The sequence below is a fragment of the Salvelinus alpinus genome, chromosome 11 (genome assembly GCF_045679555.1).
Source record: "Salvelinus alpinus chromosome 11, SLU_Salpinus.1, whole genome shotgun sequence".
Lineage (NCBI taxonomy): Eukaryota > Metazoa > Chordata > Actinopteri > Salmoniformes > Salmonidae > Salvelinus > Salvelinus alpinus.
This window is the reverse complement of record NC_092096.1, coordinates 25084101-25102405: the sequence shown is the minus strand read 5'-3', so window position 1 is coordinate 25102405 and position 18305 is coordinate 25084101. Positions and strand designations below refer to the sequence as shown.

Below are 18305 nucleotides of genomic sequence, written 5' to 3'. Positions count from 1 at the left end.
GAACTTGCTTCCCGACTCAGTGCACTCGTTACAGATGTTATGAAATATCCTGCGCCTGGGGGGAACATATCATCTGGGGACTGGGGGGAACATATCATCTGGGGACTGGGGGGAACATATCAACTGGGGACTGGGGGGAACATATCATCTGGGGACTGGGGGGAACATATCATCTGGGGACTGGGGGGAACATATCATCTGGGGACTGGGGGGAACATATCAACTGGGGACTGGGGGGAACATATCATCTGGGGACTGGGGGGAACATATCATCTGGGGACTGGGGGGAACATATCATCTGGGGACTGGGGGGAACATATCATCTGGGGACTGGGGGGAACATATCATCTGGGGACTGGGGGGAACATATCAACTGGGGACTGGGGGGAACATATCATCTGGGGACTGGGGGGAACATATCAACTGGGGACTGGGGGGAACATATCAACTGGGGACTGGGGGGGGGGACATATCATCTGGGGACTGGGGGGACATATCAACTGGGGACTGGGGGGAACATATCAACTGGGGACTGGGGGGAACATATCATCTGGGGACTGGGGGGAACATATCAACTGGGGACTGGGGGGAACATATCAACTGGGGACTGGGGGGAACATATCAACTGGGGACTGGGGGGAACATATCAACTGGGGACTGGGGGGAACATATCATCTGGGGACTGGGGGGAACATATCAACTGGGGACTGGGGGGGGGAACATATCAACTGGGGACTGGGGAGCACATATCAACTGGGGACTGGGGGGGAACATATCAACTGGGGACTGGGGAGAACATATCAACTGGGGACTGGGGAGAACATATCAACTGGGGACTGGGGGGGACATATCAACTGGGAACTGGGGGGGAGGGACATATCAACTGGGGACTGGGGGGGGAGGGACATATCAACTGGGGGGGAACATATGAACTGGGGGGGAACATATCAACTGGGGACTGGGGAGAACATATGAACTGGGGACTGGGGAGAACATATGAACTGGGGGGGAACATATCAACTGGGGACTGGGGGGGAACATATCAATCTGGGGACTGGGGGGAACATATCAACTGGGGACTGGGGGGAACATATCAACTGGGGACTGGGGGGAACATATCAACTGGGGACTGGGGGGGAGACATATCAACTGGGGACTGGGGGGAACATATCAACTGGGGACTGGGGGGGAACATATCAACTGGGGACTGGGGGGAACATATCAACTGGGGACTGGGGGGAACATATCAACTGGGGACTGGGGGGAACATATCAACTGGGGACTGGGGGGAACATATCAACTGGGGACTGGGGGGGAACATATCAACTGGGGACTGGGGGGAACATATCAACTGGGGACTGGGGGGGAACATATCAACTGGGGACTGGGGGGAACATATCAACTGGGGACTGGGGGGAACATATCAACTGGGGACTGGGGGGAACATATCAACTGGGGACTGGGGGGGAACATATCAACTGGGGACTGGGGGGAACATATCAACTGGGGACTGGGGGGAACATATCAACTGGGGACTGGGGGGGAACATATCAACTGGGGACTGGGGGGAACATATCAACTGGGGACTGGGGGGGAACATATCAACTGGGGACTGGGGGGAACATATCAACTGGGGACTGGGGGGAACATATCAACTGGGGACTGGGGGGGGAACATATCAACTGGGGACTGGGGGGGAACATATCAACTGGGGACTGGGGGGGGAACATATCAACTGGGGACTGGGGAGAACATATCAACTCGGGACTGGGGGGGAACATATCAACTGGGGACTGGGGAGAACATATCAACTGGGGACTGGGGGGGGGAGCATATCAACTGGGGACTGGGGGGAACATATCAACTGGGGACTGGGGGGAGACATATCAACTGGGGACTGGGGGGGAACATATCAACTGGGGACTGGGGAGAACATATCAACTGGGGACTGGGGGGAACATATCAACTGGGGACTGGGGGGAACATATCAACTGGGGACTGGGGGGGAACATATCAACTGGGGACTGGGGGGGAACATATCAACTGGGGACTGGGGGGGGAACATATCAACTGGGGACTGGGGGGAACATATGAACTGGGAACTGGGGAGAACATATGAACTGGGGACTGGGGGGGAGAGACATATGAACTGGGGACTGGGGGGAACATATCAACTGGGGACTGGGGGGGGGGGGCATATCAACTGGGGACCGGGGGGACATATAAACTGGGGACTAGGGTGGGGCATATCAACTGGGGACTGGGGGGGAACATATCAACTGGGGACTGGGGGGGAACATATCAACTGGGGACTGGGGGGAGCATATCAACTGGGGACTGGGGGGAACATATCAACTGGGGACTGGGGGGAACATATCAACTGGGGACTGGGGGGAACATATCAACTGGGGACTGGGGGGGACATATCAACTGGGGACTGGGGGGAGCATATCAACTGGGGACTGGGGGGAACATATCAACTGGGGACTGGGGAGAGCATATCAACTGGGGACTGGGGGGAGCATATCAACTGGGGACTGGGGGGAACATATCAACTGGGGACTGGGGGGAACATATCAACTGGGGACTGGGGGGGAGCATATCAACTGGGGACTGGGGGGAACATATCAACTGGGGACTGGGGGGAACATATCAACTGGGGACTGGGGGGAACATATCAACTGGGGACTGGGGGGAACATATCAACTGGGGACTGGGGGGAACATATCAACTGGGGACTGGGGGGGGGGACATATCAACTGGGGACTGGGGGGGAACATATCAACTGGGGACTGGGGGGAACATATCAACTGGGGACTGGGGAGAACATATGAACTGGGAACTGGGGAGAACATATGAACTGGGGACTGGGGAGAACATATGAACTGGGTACTGGGGAGAACATATGAACTGGGGACTGGGGGGAACATATCAACTGGGGACTGGGGGGGGGCATATCAACTGGGGACCGGGGGGACATATCAACTGGGGACTAGGGTGGGGCATATCAACTGGGGACTGGGGGGGAACATATCAACTGGGGACTGGGGGGGACATATCAACTGGGGACTGGGGGGAGCATATCAACTGGGGACTGGGGGGAACATATCAACTGGGGACTGGGGGGAACATATCAACTGGGGACTGGGGGGGAACATATCAACTGGGGACTGGGGGGGACATATCAACTGGGGACTGGGGGGAGCATATCAACTGGGGACTGGGGGGAACATATCAACTGGGGACTGGGGAGAGCATATCAACTGGGGACTGGGGGGAGCATATCAACTGGGGACTGGGGGGAACATATCAACTGGGGACTGGGGGGAACATATCAACTGGGGACTGGGGGGAACATATCAACTGGGGACTGGGAGGGACATATCAACTGGGGACTGGGGGGAGCATATCAACTGGGGACTGGGGGGAGCATATCAACTGGGGACTGGGGGTAACATATCAACTGGGGACTGGCGGGAACATATCAACTCGGGACTGGGGGGACATATCAACTGGGGACTGGGGGGGAACATATCAACTCGGGACTGGGGGGACATATCAACTGGGGACTGGGGGGAACATATCAACTGGGGACTGGGGGGAACATATCAACTGGGGACTGGGGAGGGGAGGGACATATCAACTGGGGACTGGGGGGGGGACATATCAACTGGGGACTGGGGGGGGGCATATCAACTGGGGACTGGGGGGGAACATATCAACTCGGGACTGGGGGGAACATATCAACTGGGGACTGGGGGGAACATATCAACTGGGGACTGGGGGGAACATATCAACTGGGGACTAGGGGGGACATATCAACTGGGGACTGGGGGGGAACATATCAACTGGGGACTGGGGGGGGGGCATATCAACTGGGGACTGGGGGGAACATATCAACTGGGGACTGGGGGGAACATATCAACTGGGGACTGGGGGGAGCATATCAACTGGGGACTGGGGGGAACATATCAACTGGGGACTGGGGGGAACATATCAACTGGGGACTGGGGGGGACATATCAACTGGGGACTGGGGGGAACATAGCAACTGGGGACTGGGGGGAGCATATCAACTGGGGACTGGGGGGGAACATATCAACTGGTGACTGATCTGGGGACTGGGGGGAACATATCAACTGGGGACTGGGGGGAACATATCAACTGGGGACTGGGGGGGGAACATATCAACTGGGGACTGGGGGGAACATACTGTATCATTTGGACGTGTGGCTTCCCTCAAGATAGACCCCATTATAGCGAGGGTGGTTCATTGAGGAGCCAATGAGGCTGCTGGGTCGGGAATAATTTAGTCAAATCGAGACACTCGTCAGGGCAGTGACACAGATGCACATTTGGATATGCTGAGGCTTCACTCCACATTATGGAGTCAGCACAGTGGGAGGAAGAGGAGCAGGGTGTGTGTGTGTGGGGGAGGGGTGTGTGTGTGTGTGAGAGATTGAAAGGGGAGAGAGAGAGAGCGAGAGAAAGAGAGAGAGAGAGTGAGGAGAGAGCGAGAGAGAGAGAGTACATCTGACTCAGCAACAACCACATACTACAGCCATCCAGGACCAGCATGGCCCACCCCTGTGCTAGGCTCTTTGATCCAGGACCAGCATGGACCTCCCCTAGCTTGGCTCTCTGATCCAGGACCAGCATGGCCCACCCCTGTGCTAGAATCTTTGATCCAGGACCAGCATGGCCCACCCCTGTGCTAGGCTCTTTGATCCAGGACCAGCATGGCCCACCCCTGTGCTAGGCTCTTTGATCCAGGACCAGCATGGACCTCCCCTAGCTTGGCTCATTGATCCAGGACCAGCATGACCCACCCATGTGCTAGGCTCATTGATCCAGGACCAGCATGGACCTCCCCTAGCTAGGCTCTTTGATCCAGGACCAGCATGGACCTCCCCTAGCTTGGCTCATTGATCCAGGACCAGCATGACCCACCCCTGTGCTAGGCTCTTTGATCCAGGACCAGCATGGACCTCCCCTAGCTAGCCTCTCTGATCCAGGACCAGCATGGCCCACCCCTAGCTAGGCTCTCTGATCCAGGACCAGCATGGCCCACCCCTGTGTTAGGCTCTTTGATCCAGGACCAGCATGGCCCACCCCTGTGCTAGGGTCATTGATCCAGGACCCGCATGGACCTCCCCTAGCTAGGCTCTATGATCCAGGACCAACATGGCCCACCCCTGTGCTAGGCTCTTTGATCCCGAACCAGCATGGACCTCCCCTAGCTTGGCTCTCTGATCCAGGACCAGCATGGCCCACCCCTGTGCTGGAATCTTTGATCCAGGACCAGCATGGCCCACCCATGTGCTAGGCTCATTGATCCAGGACCAGCATGGACCTCCCCTAGCTAGGCTCTCTGATCCAGGACCAGCATGGCCCACCCCTGTGCTAGGCTCTTTGATCCAGGACCAGCATGGACCTCCCCTAGCTAGGCTCTCTGATCCAGGACCAGCATGGCCCACCCCTGTGCTAGGCTCTTTGATCCAGGACCAGCATGGACCTCCCCTAGCTAGGCTCTCTGATCCAGGACCAGCATGGACCACCCCTGTTCTAGGCTCTTTGATCCAGGACCATTATGGACCTCCCCTAGCTAGGCTCTTTGATCCAGGACCAGCATGGACCACCCCTGTGTTAGGCTCTCTGATCCAGGACCAGCATGGCCCACCCCTAGCTAGCCTCTCTGATCCAGGACCAGCATGGCCCACCCCTAGCTAGGCTCTCTGATCCAGGACCAGCATGGCCCACCCCTGTGTTAGGCTCTTTGATCCAGGACCAGCATGGCCCACCCCTGTGTTAGGCTCTCTGATCCAGGACCAGCATGGACCTCCCCTAGCTAGGCTCTATGATCCAGGACCAACATGGCCCACCCCTGTGCTAGGCTCTTTGATCCCGAACCAGCATGGACCTCCCCTAGCTTGGCTCTCTGATCCAGGACCAGCATGGCCCACCCCTGTGCTGGAATCTTTGATCCAGGACCAGCATGGCCCACCCATGTGCTAGGCTCATTGATCCAGGACCAGCATGGACCTCCCCTAGCTAGGCTCTCTGATCCAGGACCAGCATGGCCCACCCCTGTGCTAGGCTCTTTGATCCAGGACCAGCATGGACCTCCCCTAGCTAGGCTCTCTGATCCAGGACCAGCATGGCCCACCCCTGTGCTAGGCTCTTTGATCCAGGACCAGCATGGACCTCCCCTAGCTAGGCTCTCTGATCCAGGACCAGCATGGACCACCCCTGTTCTAGGCTCTTTGATCCAGGACCATTATGGACCTCCCCTAGCTAGGCTCTTTGATCCAGGACCAGCATGGACCACCCCTGTGTTAGGCTCTCTGATCCAGGACCAGCATGGCCCACCCCTAGCTAGGCTCTCTGATCCAGGACCAGCATGGACCACCCCTGTGTTAGGCTCTCTGATCCAGGACCAGCATGGCCCACCCCTAGCTAGGCTCTCTGATCCAGGACCAGCATGGACCACCCCTGTGTTAGGCTCTCTGATCCAGGACCAGCATGGCCCACCCCTGTGTTAGGCTCTCTGATCCAGGACCAGCATGGACCACCCCTGTGCTAGGCTCTTTGATCCAGGACCAGCATGGCCCACCCCTAGCTAGGCTCTCTGATCCAGGACCAGCATGGACCACCCCTGTGCTAGGCTCTTTGATCCAGGACCAGCATGGCCTGCATAGTACAATTAGATACATTAACAGTAAGACATGTATACTGTATATGGAGACATTTCTAGAATACAATGTAAGTCATTAAACTAATTATATGTGCAACAGCGGTACTATTAGACACATCAAGGGTTATACTAATTATGTGAACACTGTCATATTTTGATACATCAAAAGTAAGACATTTATATATATATATGGAATAGTTTCTAGGATACAATACAAGTCATTATACTAATTATATTTAGTGTCTATATATCAGGTTAGACATTGCAGAATGTTTTTGACATTTCTGGTCCAGTGTAATTGAGTAAGTGAGCACTCCTCTGTTCTTCATTAATTAACATCCGATTCAATCTCTTATCTGTGTTCTTCCCACTACTCAATTAGCTGAAAATATAGAGTGAGAGAGGAGGAAGGAGGAGGGAGGGAGACAGGGGGGAGATTGGGAGAGATGCAGTAAGAGAGAGAGGGCTGAAAGATAGAAAGAGAGAGAAAGGGAACGAGAAAGAGAGAGAGTCAGAGAGTGAGAGAGAGAGAGAGAATGAGAGAGAGGAAGAGAGAGAGCGAGAGAATGAGAGTGGAGAGAGCGAGAGAATGAGAGAGAGGAGAGAGAGAGAGAGAGAGAGAGAGCGAGAGAATGAGAGTGGAGAGAGAGAGAGATAGAGAGAGGAAGAGAGAGAGCGAGAGAATGAGAGTGGAGAGAGAGAGAGAGAGAGAGAGAGAGAGAGAGAGAGAGAGAGAGAGAGAGAGAGAGAGAGAGAGAGAGAGAGAGAGAGTGAGAGAGAGAGGACACAAACAGAGGAAGAAAGCCAAGCATCGTGGCATATCCTAATTTGCATGAGACGCCCCGATTGATTTTCCAACTTCATTTAATTGTGAGGAGCCGTCCAGATGAATCCATTAAAGTAGTACCATATTGATCCCACAGTCCTGATGGATCCTTCCCTGGCAGAGGAAAACTATGATGCAGCTCTATATTACCAAAGACACAAGGTCTGCATCACAAATGGCATCCGATTCATTATATAGTGCACTACTTTTGACCAGGGCCCATAGGGAATAGGGTGCCGTGGGCCCTGGTTAGGGTATAGGGTGCCTTGGGCCCTGGTTAGGGAATAGGGTGCCCTGCGCCCTGGTCAAAGGTAGTGCATTATGTAGAGAACAGGGTGCCATTTGGGACGCAGCTGATTTGAATTAGAGTAAGCTAACTGTTAGGGACAATGGATTGGGACTTTAGCCGTCTTCTCTTGTTACACGGATATTACATCCACTACGGATATTTCAAATGCAGACAAATCATTGCGGCGACCTGATAGATTGAATATCCTGTCGCTGTGGATTCAAGATTTAGTGGCCTCTGAGACAGGCTACACTATGTATACGCTATATGCACTTGGATACGGTGTTAGTAGTAACTAACTAACAACTAACCAACTAGTAATACATTAACTAGTAACTAACTAAGTAGTAACAAATGAACGAGTAACTAGTAACTAACAAACTAGTATAAAGTAAGTAGTAAATAACTATTACTTACCCTGTTCCCCTCCCCTCCTCTACTCCCATCCTCCCCCTCCTTCTCATCTACCACTCCAACACTCTACTAAAAGAATGGCTCACCTCGGAGGTTGCGTATGAAGTCCTCCAGCATCATCTTGCGGTCAGGCTTGATGTTGGGTGAGTACATGTCTGTGTTGAGGAGGATGATAGCAAAGGCCAGGATGAAGATGGTGTCGGGGTTGTGGAACTGCTGCACCACGTCCGGGTTACACATGCAGTACCGCTGACTGGAGAGGGTGGGGGGCAGGGCGACAGGAGACAGGACAGGGGGACAGGAGGGAGATGGGAGAGAGGGGGTTAGTATGTGTAAAACCCATGAACCAGTCTTATTTCTTTTGCAACAAAAACCTCCCGACCAGGACCCATAAGACCCCACACCCCCCAGAGGATCTGGAAAGAGGAACATGACGCATGGTCAGAGAGATCCAACAATCTGTCATAGCAAAGACCTCCCTGCCTCTTCCTCAACATAAACCTACTAATTCCCCTGTTATATTACAATTATCTCATCACTTCCAACCAGAATATACAGATAAGATGAAGTCCCTACTCCCTAGAATATACAGATAAGACGAAGTCCCTACTCCCTAGAATATACAGATAAGATGAAGTCCCTACTCCCTAGAATATACAGATAAGATGAAGTCCCTACTCCCTAGAATATACAGATAAGATGAAGTCCCTACTCCCTAGAATATACAGATAAGGTGAAGTCCCTACTCCCTAGAATATACAGATACGATGAAGTCCCTACTCCCTAGAATATACAGATATGATGAAGTCCCTACTCCCTAGAATATACAGATAAGATGAAGTCCCTACTCCCAAGAAGATACAGATAAGATGAAGTCCCTACTCCCTAGAAGATACAGATAAGATGAAGTCCCTACTCCCTAGAAGATACAGATAAGATGAAGTCCCTACTCCCTAGAATATACAGATAAGATGAAGTCCCTACTCCCTAGAATATACAGATAAGATGAAGTCCCTACTCCCTAGAAGATACAGATAAGATGAAGTCCCTACTCCCTAGAATATACAGATAAGATGAAGTCCCTACTCCCTAGAATATACAGATAAGATGAAGTCCCTACTCCCTAGAATAAACAGATAAGATGAAGTCCCTACTCCCTAGAATATACAGATACGATGAAGTCCCTACTCCCTAGAATATACAGATAAGATGAAGTCCCTACTCCCTAGAATATACAGATAAGATGAAGTCCCTACTCCCTAGAATATACAGATAAGATGAAGTCCCTACTCCCTAGAATATACAGATATGATGAAGTCCCTACTCCCTAGAATAAACAGATAAGATGAAGTCCCTACTCCCTAGAATATACAGATAAGATGAAGTCCCTACTCCCTAAGATACAGATAAGATGAAGTCCCTACTCCCTAGAATATACAGATAAGATGAAGTCCCTACTCCCTAGAATATACAGATACGATGAAGTCCCTACTCCCTAGAATATACAGATAAGATGAAGTCCCTACTCCCTAGAATATACAGATAAGATGAAGTCCCTACTCCCTAGAATATACAGATAAGATGAAGTCCCTACTCCCTAGAATATACAGATAAGATGAAGTCCCTACTCCCTAGAATATACAGATACGATGAAGTCCCTACTCCCTAGAATATACAGATAAGATGAAGTCCCTACTCCCTAGAATATACAGATAAGATGAAGTCCCTACTCCCTAGAATATACAGATAAGATGAAGTCCCTACTCCCTAGAAGATACAGATAAGATGAAGTCCCTACTCCCTAGAATATACAGATAAGATGAAGTCCCTACTCCCTAGAATATACAGATAAGATGAAGTCCCTACTCCCTAGAAGATACAGATAAGATGAAGTCCCTACTCCCTAGAATATACAGATAAGATGAAGTCCCTACTCCCTAGCCACCACAAAGAACCTGGCCAACCAATAGACAGAAAGACAAACAGACAGAACGACAGTAGTCAAATCAATCAATAAAATTTATTTTAAAAAGCCCTTTTTGCATCAGCAGTTGTCCCAAAGTGCTATATAACTAGTACCGTGGTGTATTTACGCTGTGCACCGTGGGTTAGACAGCAGAAATATCCCTGCCTGGGCACCTCTGCAGTAAAGATGACACAGGGCTGATGGAGGTCCCAGAGAACACCCTGAGATCTGAGAGGAGGCACGGCAGGAGAGGGATATACAGCTGGCCTAGCAGCTCCACGCACCAAACAACCCTCGTCAATCTAACTGGCAGAGACACCTGAGTGTGTGGAGTGTGATTGTGTGTGTGACTGAGTGTGTATTTGATGACTAAGTGTGTGTGTGTGTTTGACTAAGTGTGTATTTGATGACTAAGTGTGTGTGTGTGTGTGTTTGACTAAGTGTGTATTTGATGACTAAGTGTGCGTGTGTGTGTGTGTGTGTGTGTGTGTGCGCGTGTGTGCGTGTGTCTATGCTAGGACAGCCAGTCTATCTGCTTGGGGGCGTTGTGAGAGGATGAAACATAAGGGCCTGTCCATGTTTTAACAGATAGCAGCCTATGTCCATAGAGTAAAGAGGTCGATCCTCTACTGTCACACCCTGGCCTTAGTTATCTTTGTTTTCATTATTATTTTAGTTAGGTCAGGGTGTGACATGGTGTAGTATGTGTTTTTGTATTGTCTAGGGTGTTGTATGGTTTAGGGGGTTAAGTAGAGTAGATGGTTTAGTGTTCAGTGTAGGTGTTTAGAAAAGTCTATGGTTGAGTGTAGGTGTTTAGGAAAGTCTATGGTTGCCTGATTTGGTTCTCAATCAGAGACAGCTGGTTATGGTTGTCTCTGATTGGGAGCCATATTTAAGGTAGCCATAGGCTTTAGGTGTTTGTGGGTAATTGTCTATGTCAATGTTCTATGTTGCATGTGTGCACTAGTTCGTTATAGCGTCACGATCGTTTGTTGTTGTTGTTGTTAGTTTGTTAAAGTGTTTCGTGTCCTTTCATCTTCTTTAATAAAGAGAAGATGTATCGTTATCACGCTGCGCCTTGGTCCGTCTCTCTGTCACGATCGTGTGGAGAGACGGACCAAGGCGCAGCGTGATAATGATACATCTTCTCTTTATTAAAGAAGATGAAAGAACACGACACGAAACACTTTAACAAACTAACAAAAACAACAAACGATCGTGAAGCTATAACGAACTAGTGCACACATGCAACATAGAACATTGACATAGACAATTACCCACAAACACCTAAAGCCTATGGCTACCTTAAATATGGCTCCCAATCAGAGACAACCATAACCAGCTGTCTCTGATTGAGAACCAAATCAGGCAACCATAGACTTTCCTAAACACCTACACTCAACCATAGACTTTTCTAAACACCTACACTGAACACTAAACCATCTACTCTACTTAACCCCCTAAACCATACAACACCCTAGACAATACAAAAACACATACTACACCATGTCACACCCTGACCTAACTAAAATAATAATGAAAACAAAGATAACTAAGGCCAGGGTGTGACATCTACAGTGAAAAGCAGAGCTCTCCAGACACTACCATTTACATGACATTACGGGAAAAAACGGGTTGAATCAATGTTTCCACGTAATTTCAACCAGAAAAAATTTGATGTGAGATGACGTTGAATCAACAAAACTGATTGTATTTGCAAAAAGTCCTCGTCTTTTTTTCACCCAACTTTTAACCTGAATCCAATGACAGGATGACATGTTTTGTTGATTTCATGTTTAATTCACTTTAGTTGACAACTCAATCAAATGTAAATCAAAACTAGAAGTTGAACTGAGGTCTGTGCCCAGTGGGGTGACTGCACTGCTAGCTACAGTGTGTCACAATGCATACATACTCTCCCAGTGATAATGGTGTACTGTATTCATCATAGTGTGCATACCAAATTGAACACTATTCCCTACATAGGGGCCCTACTTTGAGGGCCCTGGTCAAAATTAGTGCACTAAATAGGGAATAGGGTGCTATTCAGGATGCCCCCATATTGTCACGCTATGCTCACCTCTGCATTGGCAACCAATTCAAATCTTTTATGGAATACATTTTTTTACTGTAGCATGGCGTGAGATTCCACAGGGGAGCTTCCTATGTTAATTAATCAATCTATTATTTCAATGTGTGTGTGTGTGTGTGTGTGACACCCCATAGGGCCTCTACTGGAGCGTAAAGTGTAATTCCATATTAATTCTGGTTATGGTTTCCAGGTAGGCCGGCCTTCCTCCGGAGTCATGTGACCACTGAGCTGCATGATTGGAATCTACGTCTCAGTGGGCTAGGAATACACACAGGTAGTGGACTAGCTATGTAGGGAATAGAGTTGCCATTTGGGATGCAACCCGTGTCCTCAGTTTGGGGTTCATCCCCACTGATTCTGCATCATCTAATGGAGACTAGACTTTTTACCTGAAAAATAACTTATCTTAAGCCACATACTCTATGGTTTGCAGTTGTACCATCAAAACTGGGGTTAGACTTTAAGGAAGGTTTTGCAGCCAATCAATAGCTTTAACTCTTCATCATAATAAAGTCGCAGTTCTATACATTTCTCTTTACTATTCTACCAGAAAGAGTGAAATAGCAGATAGCCCTATATTCCCTCCCCTTACTCTATTTCAGTGAAGGGAATTGTGTGTGTGTGTGTGTGTGTGTGTGTGTGTGTGTGTGTGTGTGTGTGTGTGTGTGTGTGTGTGTGTGTGTGTGTGTGTGTGTGTGTGTCTCTGGCCTCAGAAACTGCCAGTGTTTGGTTCATTATTAGCTGACACACGCCAAGCTACAGAAGCTGCCAGGTGTTTATTTTCTCCTGTCTTGTGTTTCTTCACACATTCTCTCTCTCCCTTTCCTCCCTCTCACTCTCATTTCCCTGCCACCTGCCTTTCCTTCTGTGTTTGCAGTCATCCTTTACCTCTTTCTCTATCCGTCTCTCTCTTTCATTCTTTAAGCCTCTCGCTATCCCCTCACTCTCTTTGAAGTCTTTCTCCCTCCCTCCGTCCCGTCATCTTTCTCTCTGTCTCAGACTCTTGTCTCTCGTTTTCTATCCTTTTCTCTATTCCTCACTCTCTCCATCTCTGTTTGGAGGAGCAGGGGAGGCAGGCGGAGACCAGAGATGTGCTTATGCAACAGTGGATATTTATAAACCTCTCCTCCTTCCTTCCCTCCCTCGCTCTTTATTCCGCCCCTCTCTGTGCAGCACGCACTCTGTGCCAATCGTACCCAAAACAAATACTAGCCGTCAGTCTCCATGCCCGCTCACAACGACAACAACACTCTCGTTGGCAACGCACCTTGACAACTGTGACAGCTGGCCATATCGTAAATGGAGTGGGTATTCAAGGACACTGGTTAGCGCAGAGCACCGCAGCTGTGGCATAAATGGGATACCCGTTTAGACTCGTAAACCAGGAAGTTGTACTTATCCTGTCTGTTGAGATTGCCTGTTGTTTCAGAGCACCTAGCCAAGCGGAAGGCTGGGTCAACCATCTAAATGGAGGGAGGGTTGAAACTAGCCCGATTTAACCAGTCTGAATGCAGTGAAACACTGCTGTGTGCAGCATGCGGGCTGGATAACCAGGCTATGTAGAAAGTGGAAAGTTTGGATGGGATTTGGGTTGACTGGTGAAGTGAGACGTGAACTGAAAAAAACTCCTAGTGCTGTGTTTTAGGCTCAGACACACATGGACCTTAGTGCTATCGGCAATGTCCTGCCCACCCATGGACAACAACAGGGCAAAGACACTACAGGGCTGTGCCTCGCCTGATGTGGAGCTTAACTCACTTGAACGTTCCAGTCTTTTAGGCCTTCTAAACCTGAGACAAAGGTCTGTCTGTTTGTCCCAGTAGTGACCTCATCTAATCACAACTGACTGACATCATACTGGATGTGGATGACTTATCTGAATAGTTTTTAGGTGTCATCCTTAAACCAACACCCCTCCAGGATGAGTTTAGTTTATAGTGTAGTGTATTAAGATACCCATTACTCCATCAAGGCTACTCTTCCTGGGATTATTCACAAAGCAATATATATCACACACACACAAATGATTGATTAAATGATTGACTGACTAACTGATTGATTGGCTGACTGATGGACTGACTAACTGATTGATTGGCTGACTGATGGACTGACTAACTGATTGATTGGCTGACTGATGGACTGACAAACTGACTGAAAAATGGAGCTCACCTGAAGGCCTCGATCAGTCTCTCCACCTTCTGGGCCTCTCCCTGGACTCTGATGTGAGCCTGGAACTTCCTCAGAGCCTCGTCCAGCTCCATCCCTGAGAAATCCATCTCATCCACCACACAACTGCAGGAAGGAAAGACAAGGAGGGAGAGAGAGAGACAGAGGGAGAGAGAGAGAGAGAGAGAGAGAGAGAGAGAGAGAGACAGAGAGAGAGAGAGAGAGAGAGAGAGAGAGAGAGAGAGAGAGAGAACAGAGATGTTACTTCTACAGGAATCTGTAAACCCCAGTTTGAATTCACATCAGACGCCACTTCCACTTCCCCTGCCCCTGCGGTCGTGGGGAGGTGAACCCAGAAATGACTCAGAACTATGGGGAACAACTTCCAGAACTTTCACTATGTCTACTTCAGGGTCAGTTTGACCCAGGTATTATCCATGCATGGGTGCAAGGACACCAGGGATGGGCACATCTAGCCTCGGCTACACTGCTATTACCGCTCCCCCAGCACAGGGACACAAACCCTCGGAGCAGAAAATCCAGCCATTAATGGACAGGCTAGCTTAGTCAGAGGAAATTAAATCAGCTTAAATAAAAGAGATTCGCAAGCCCGTCAGAATAAATGCATGGGAATTAGTGATTTGTGTCAGCAATGTCCGCCAAAGTGAGCGAGAAGGTGACTGGATTTGTTGAAAAGTTGGATGACTGGGTGTTGAGGGTGACATTTTCTCAGGTAGGATGAAAATGTTTCCTAGAGTGATGGAATCGAAGGATGATTATTTCGACATCTCATCTGATAATAGTCTAATTTCATTGTATTAGCATGAGTTCTATCAAGTTGGGAGAGACAATGTAAAACCATGTAATTGTAAGTCATCGTGACATTATCTTGATAACCTATTGCATGATAGTTTACAGTGCAATTGAGCTAGGACAATGACAGTGACTTCAGGGCATTACATTTGTTACAACTGAAGTTGTTGAGATATTGTAGATTTTGTTCTCAATTAACCATGTGTGGTCTAGTGGTCTGTAGCAGAATATTGAATATCTTAGCGGGAACACACACACACACGCACACGCACACAAACACAAACACACACATTTTGATGACCTCCCTTGATTAGCATATTTGTCAGGAGAAATGACACACCACATGTTGTGAAGTGTTTACAAAGCATCAGGGGTTGCAGAACACCTCCTCCGTCCAAACACACATATTGATTGGCTCCCAGCAAGACAGAACCAGGCTTGTTCTCTTCCACCTGATTAGGAGATGACAAGCAGAAAGTAGAGTTCACTTCTCTGCTATAAACAGGTTGTGGGGTAGACTGGTGTGAGTGTGAGTGTGTCTCTGTGTTTGTCTCTGTGTGTCTATCTGTGTGTGTGTGTGTGTGTGTGTGTCTTTGAGTGCGTTTGTGTCCCTGTGTGTGTGTGTGTGTGTGTGTGTGTGTGTGTGTGTGTGTGTGTGTGTGTGTGTGTGTGTGTGTGTGTGTGTGTGCGTGTGTGTGTGTGTGTGTGTGTGTCAGACTACAGTCGATCCAAATAAGCTTGGGGAGGAGAAGCAATCTTTAGGGAACAAAATCTATAACGGTGATAGGGTTTAATTGGACTGAAGACATCTTAACTAGACGTATTTATAGTGTGTGAGGGCATTCAGCTTAAATGCTTTGGCTAATATCAATGCAGCGGTTGTGTTCCATCACTGGAGGGGGGGGGGGGGGGGGGGGGTGAAAGGGTGAAAGGGTGGAGGACACACATACACACTTTGAGGAAGACATGTGAAAGCTCACATACACACACTCACTCCTGCTCACACACACGCATGTACGCATGAAGGAGCACACATTCTCTCTCTCTCTGTTTCTCTCTCTCACACGCACACACACCTGCACACAGACACACCACACTACACACAGCCCCCACCCCACACACACACCTATAACTCTCACACCACCAACACCCATGTTATCCCCATGACTGATTTTCACATTGAAACCTGATCCCCATTACTGTCCCTTGACTACATGAGAGAATGCCAAGAGTGTGCAAAGCTGTCATCAAGGCAAAGGGAGGCTACTTTATAGAATCTCAAATATAACATATATTTTTATTTGTTTAACACTTTATTGGTTACTACATGGTTCCATATGTGTCATTTCATAGTTTTGATGTCTTCACTATTATTCTACACTGTAGAAAATATTAAAAATAAAGGAAAACCCTGGAATGAGTACTGTATATCCTATTGGTGTACTTCAAATGCTGATGGAGAGTGTAGGGTCCTGGACTAGTGGGGCCGTACCCTTAGAGGAGTTAAGGGTTCTGGACTAGTGGGGTCGTACCCTTAGAGGAGTTAAGGGTCCTGGACTAGTGGGGTCGTACCCTTAGAGGAGTTAAGAGTCCTGGACTAGTGGGGTCGTACCCTTAGAGGAGTTAAGGGTCCTGGACTAGTGGGGTCGTACCCTTAGAGGAGTTAAGGGTCCTGGACTAGTGGGGTCGTACCCTTAGAGGAGTTAAGGGTCCTGGACTAGTGGGGTCGTACCCTTAGAGGAGTTAAGGGTCCTGGACTAGTGGGGTCGTACCCTTAGAGGAGTTAAGGGTCCTGGACTAGTGGGGTCATACCCTTAGAGGAGTTAAGGGTCCTGGACTAGTGGGGTCGTACCCTTAGAGGAGTTAAGGGTCCTGGACTAGTGGGGTCGTACCCTTAGAGGAGTTAAGAGTCCTGGGCTAGTGGGGTCGTACCCTTAGAGGAGTTAAGGGTCCTGGACTAGTGGGGTCGTACCCTTAGATAACACATTGTTCAGTGGTTTGAGGGTCAGATCAACACTTCGAGCAATTAAGGGTCCAGAACTAGTGGGGTTGTACTTTAAAGAGAGACAAGGAGAGAAAGAGAGGGAGAGGGAAAAAAGAGAGAGGGAGAGGGAAAGAGAAAGAAAGATAGAGAGAGGGGGTGGATAATGATTGAGGTTAAAGGAGAAAGGCAGGCTGAATGCTTGCAGAGAGAAAGACTAATGAATAAAGGAACAGAGACAAAGAGAGAAATATAGCTATTTCAGAGAGATTTAAGGTCTCATGTAATGAGATGTGACGTGTGTGTGTGTGTGTGTGTGTGTGTGTGTGCGTGTGCGTGTGCGTGTGCGTGTGCGTGTGCATACGTCTGTGCATGTGTCCTCCTAAAAAACAAAAGGCTTTGAACTGCTTTGGGTCCTCGTCTTAATCATAATTTCATTGGCTCTGTGTGTGTGTGTGTGTGTGTGTGTGTGTGTGTGTGTGTGTGTGTGTGTGTGTGTGTGTGTGTGTGTGTGTGTGTGTGTGTGTGTGTGTGTGTGTGTGTGTGTGTGTGTGTGTGTGTGTGTGTGTGTGTGTGTGATAGAATGCATGCAGCATCAGCTTCTCCTGGTGCAATAGGGTTCTTTATCTAAGTTGGAACTGTGATGGATTTTCACAATAGAATGTAGCCTGTCACAGCACTAAGAGCAGTCGCCCAATGATCAGCTGTTAAGCCTTTCATCTGTCACTGTAATCTGCACTCTTAATGGAAAATTGGTCTGGAGAAATTAATTAGAGTTTTTCTAAAATGCCCTGCCCAAAAGCCACTGCATTTGTAGATTGTCCCATATCTGTCAGTATCCACTATCTCTGACTGGCCTTGTGGTGGTCTTTGTAGGCTACCATCGTACTGTTTGTTGCTGCTTTTATATGATGCCTTTACTGTGAAAAGTATCACTCACACAGACATGCACACATAGAACCAACAGACAAGCAGACAGGCAGGCAAGCAGGCAGGCAGACAGACTCACACATATATACACGCCCCTAAATTATAACGCATCACTTCAGGGTTGAGACTGGGTAT

At 48.9% G+C, this 18305-nt stretch overlaps 1 protein-coding gene across 5 annotated transcripts in view; it reads right to left on the bottom strand.

The window, feature by feature from the left end:
• Positions 1–18305, bottom strand: part of iqsec3a (IQ motif and Sec7 domain ArfGEF 3a) — a 190835-nt gene that overhangs the window by 43756 nt on the left and 128774 nt on the right. For all 5 annotated transcript variants that reach the window (XM_071332177.1, XM_071332178.1, XM_071332179.1 and 2 more), the window contains 2 exons: positions 14450–14572; positions 8309–8475 (listed from right to left, as the gene is read on the bottom strand). In XM_071332177.1, coding sequence (XP_071188278.1) covers positions 8309–8475; positions 14450–14572 — 290 coding nt within the window. The remainder of the gene's footprint in view (positions 1–8308; positions 8476–14449; positions 14573–18305) is intronic.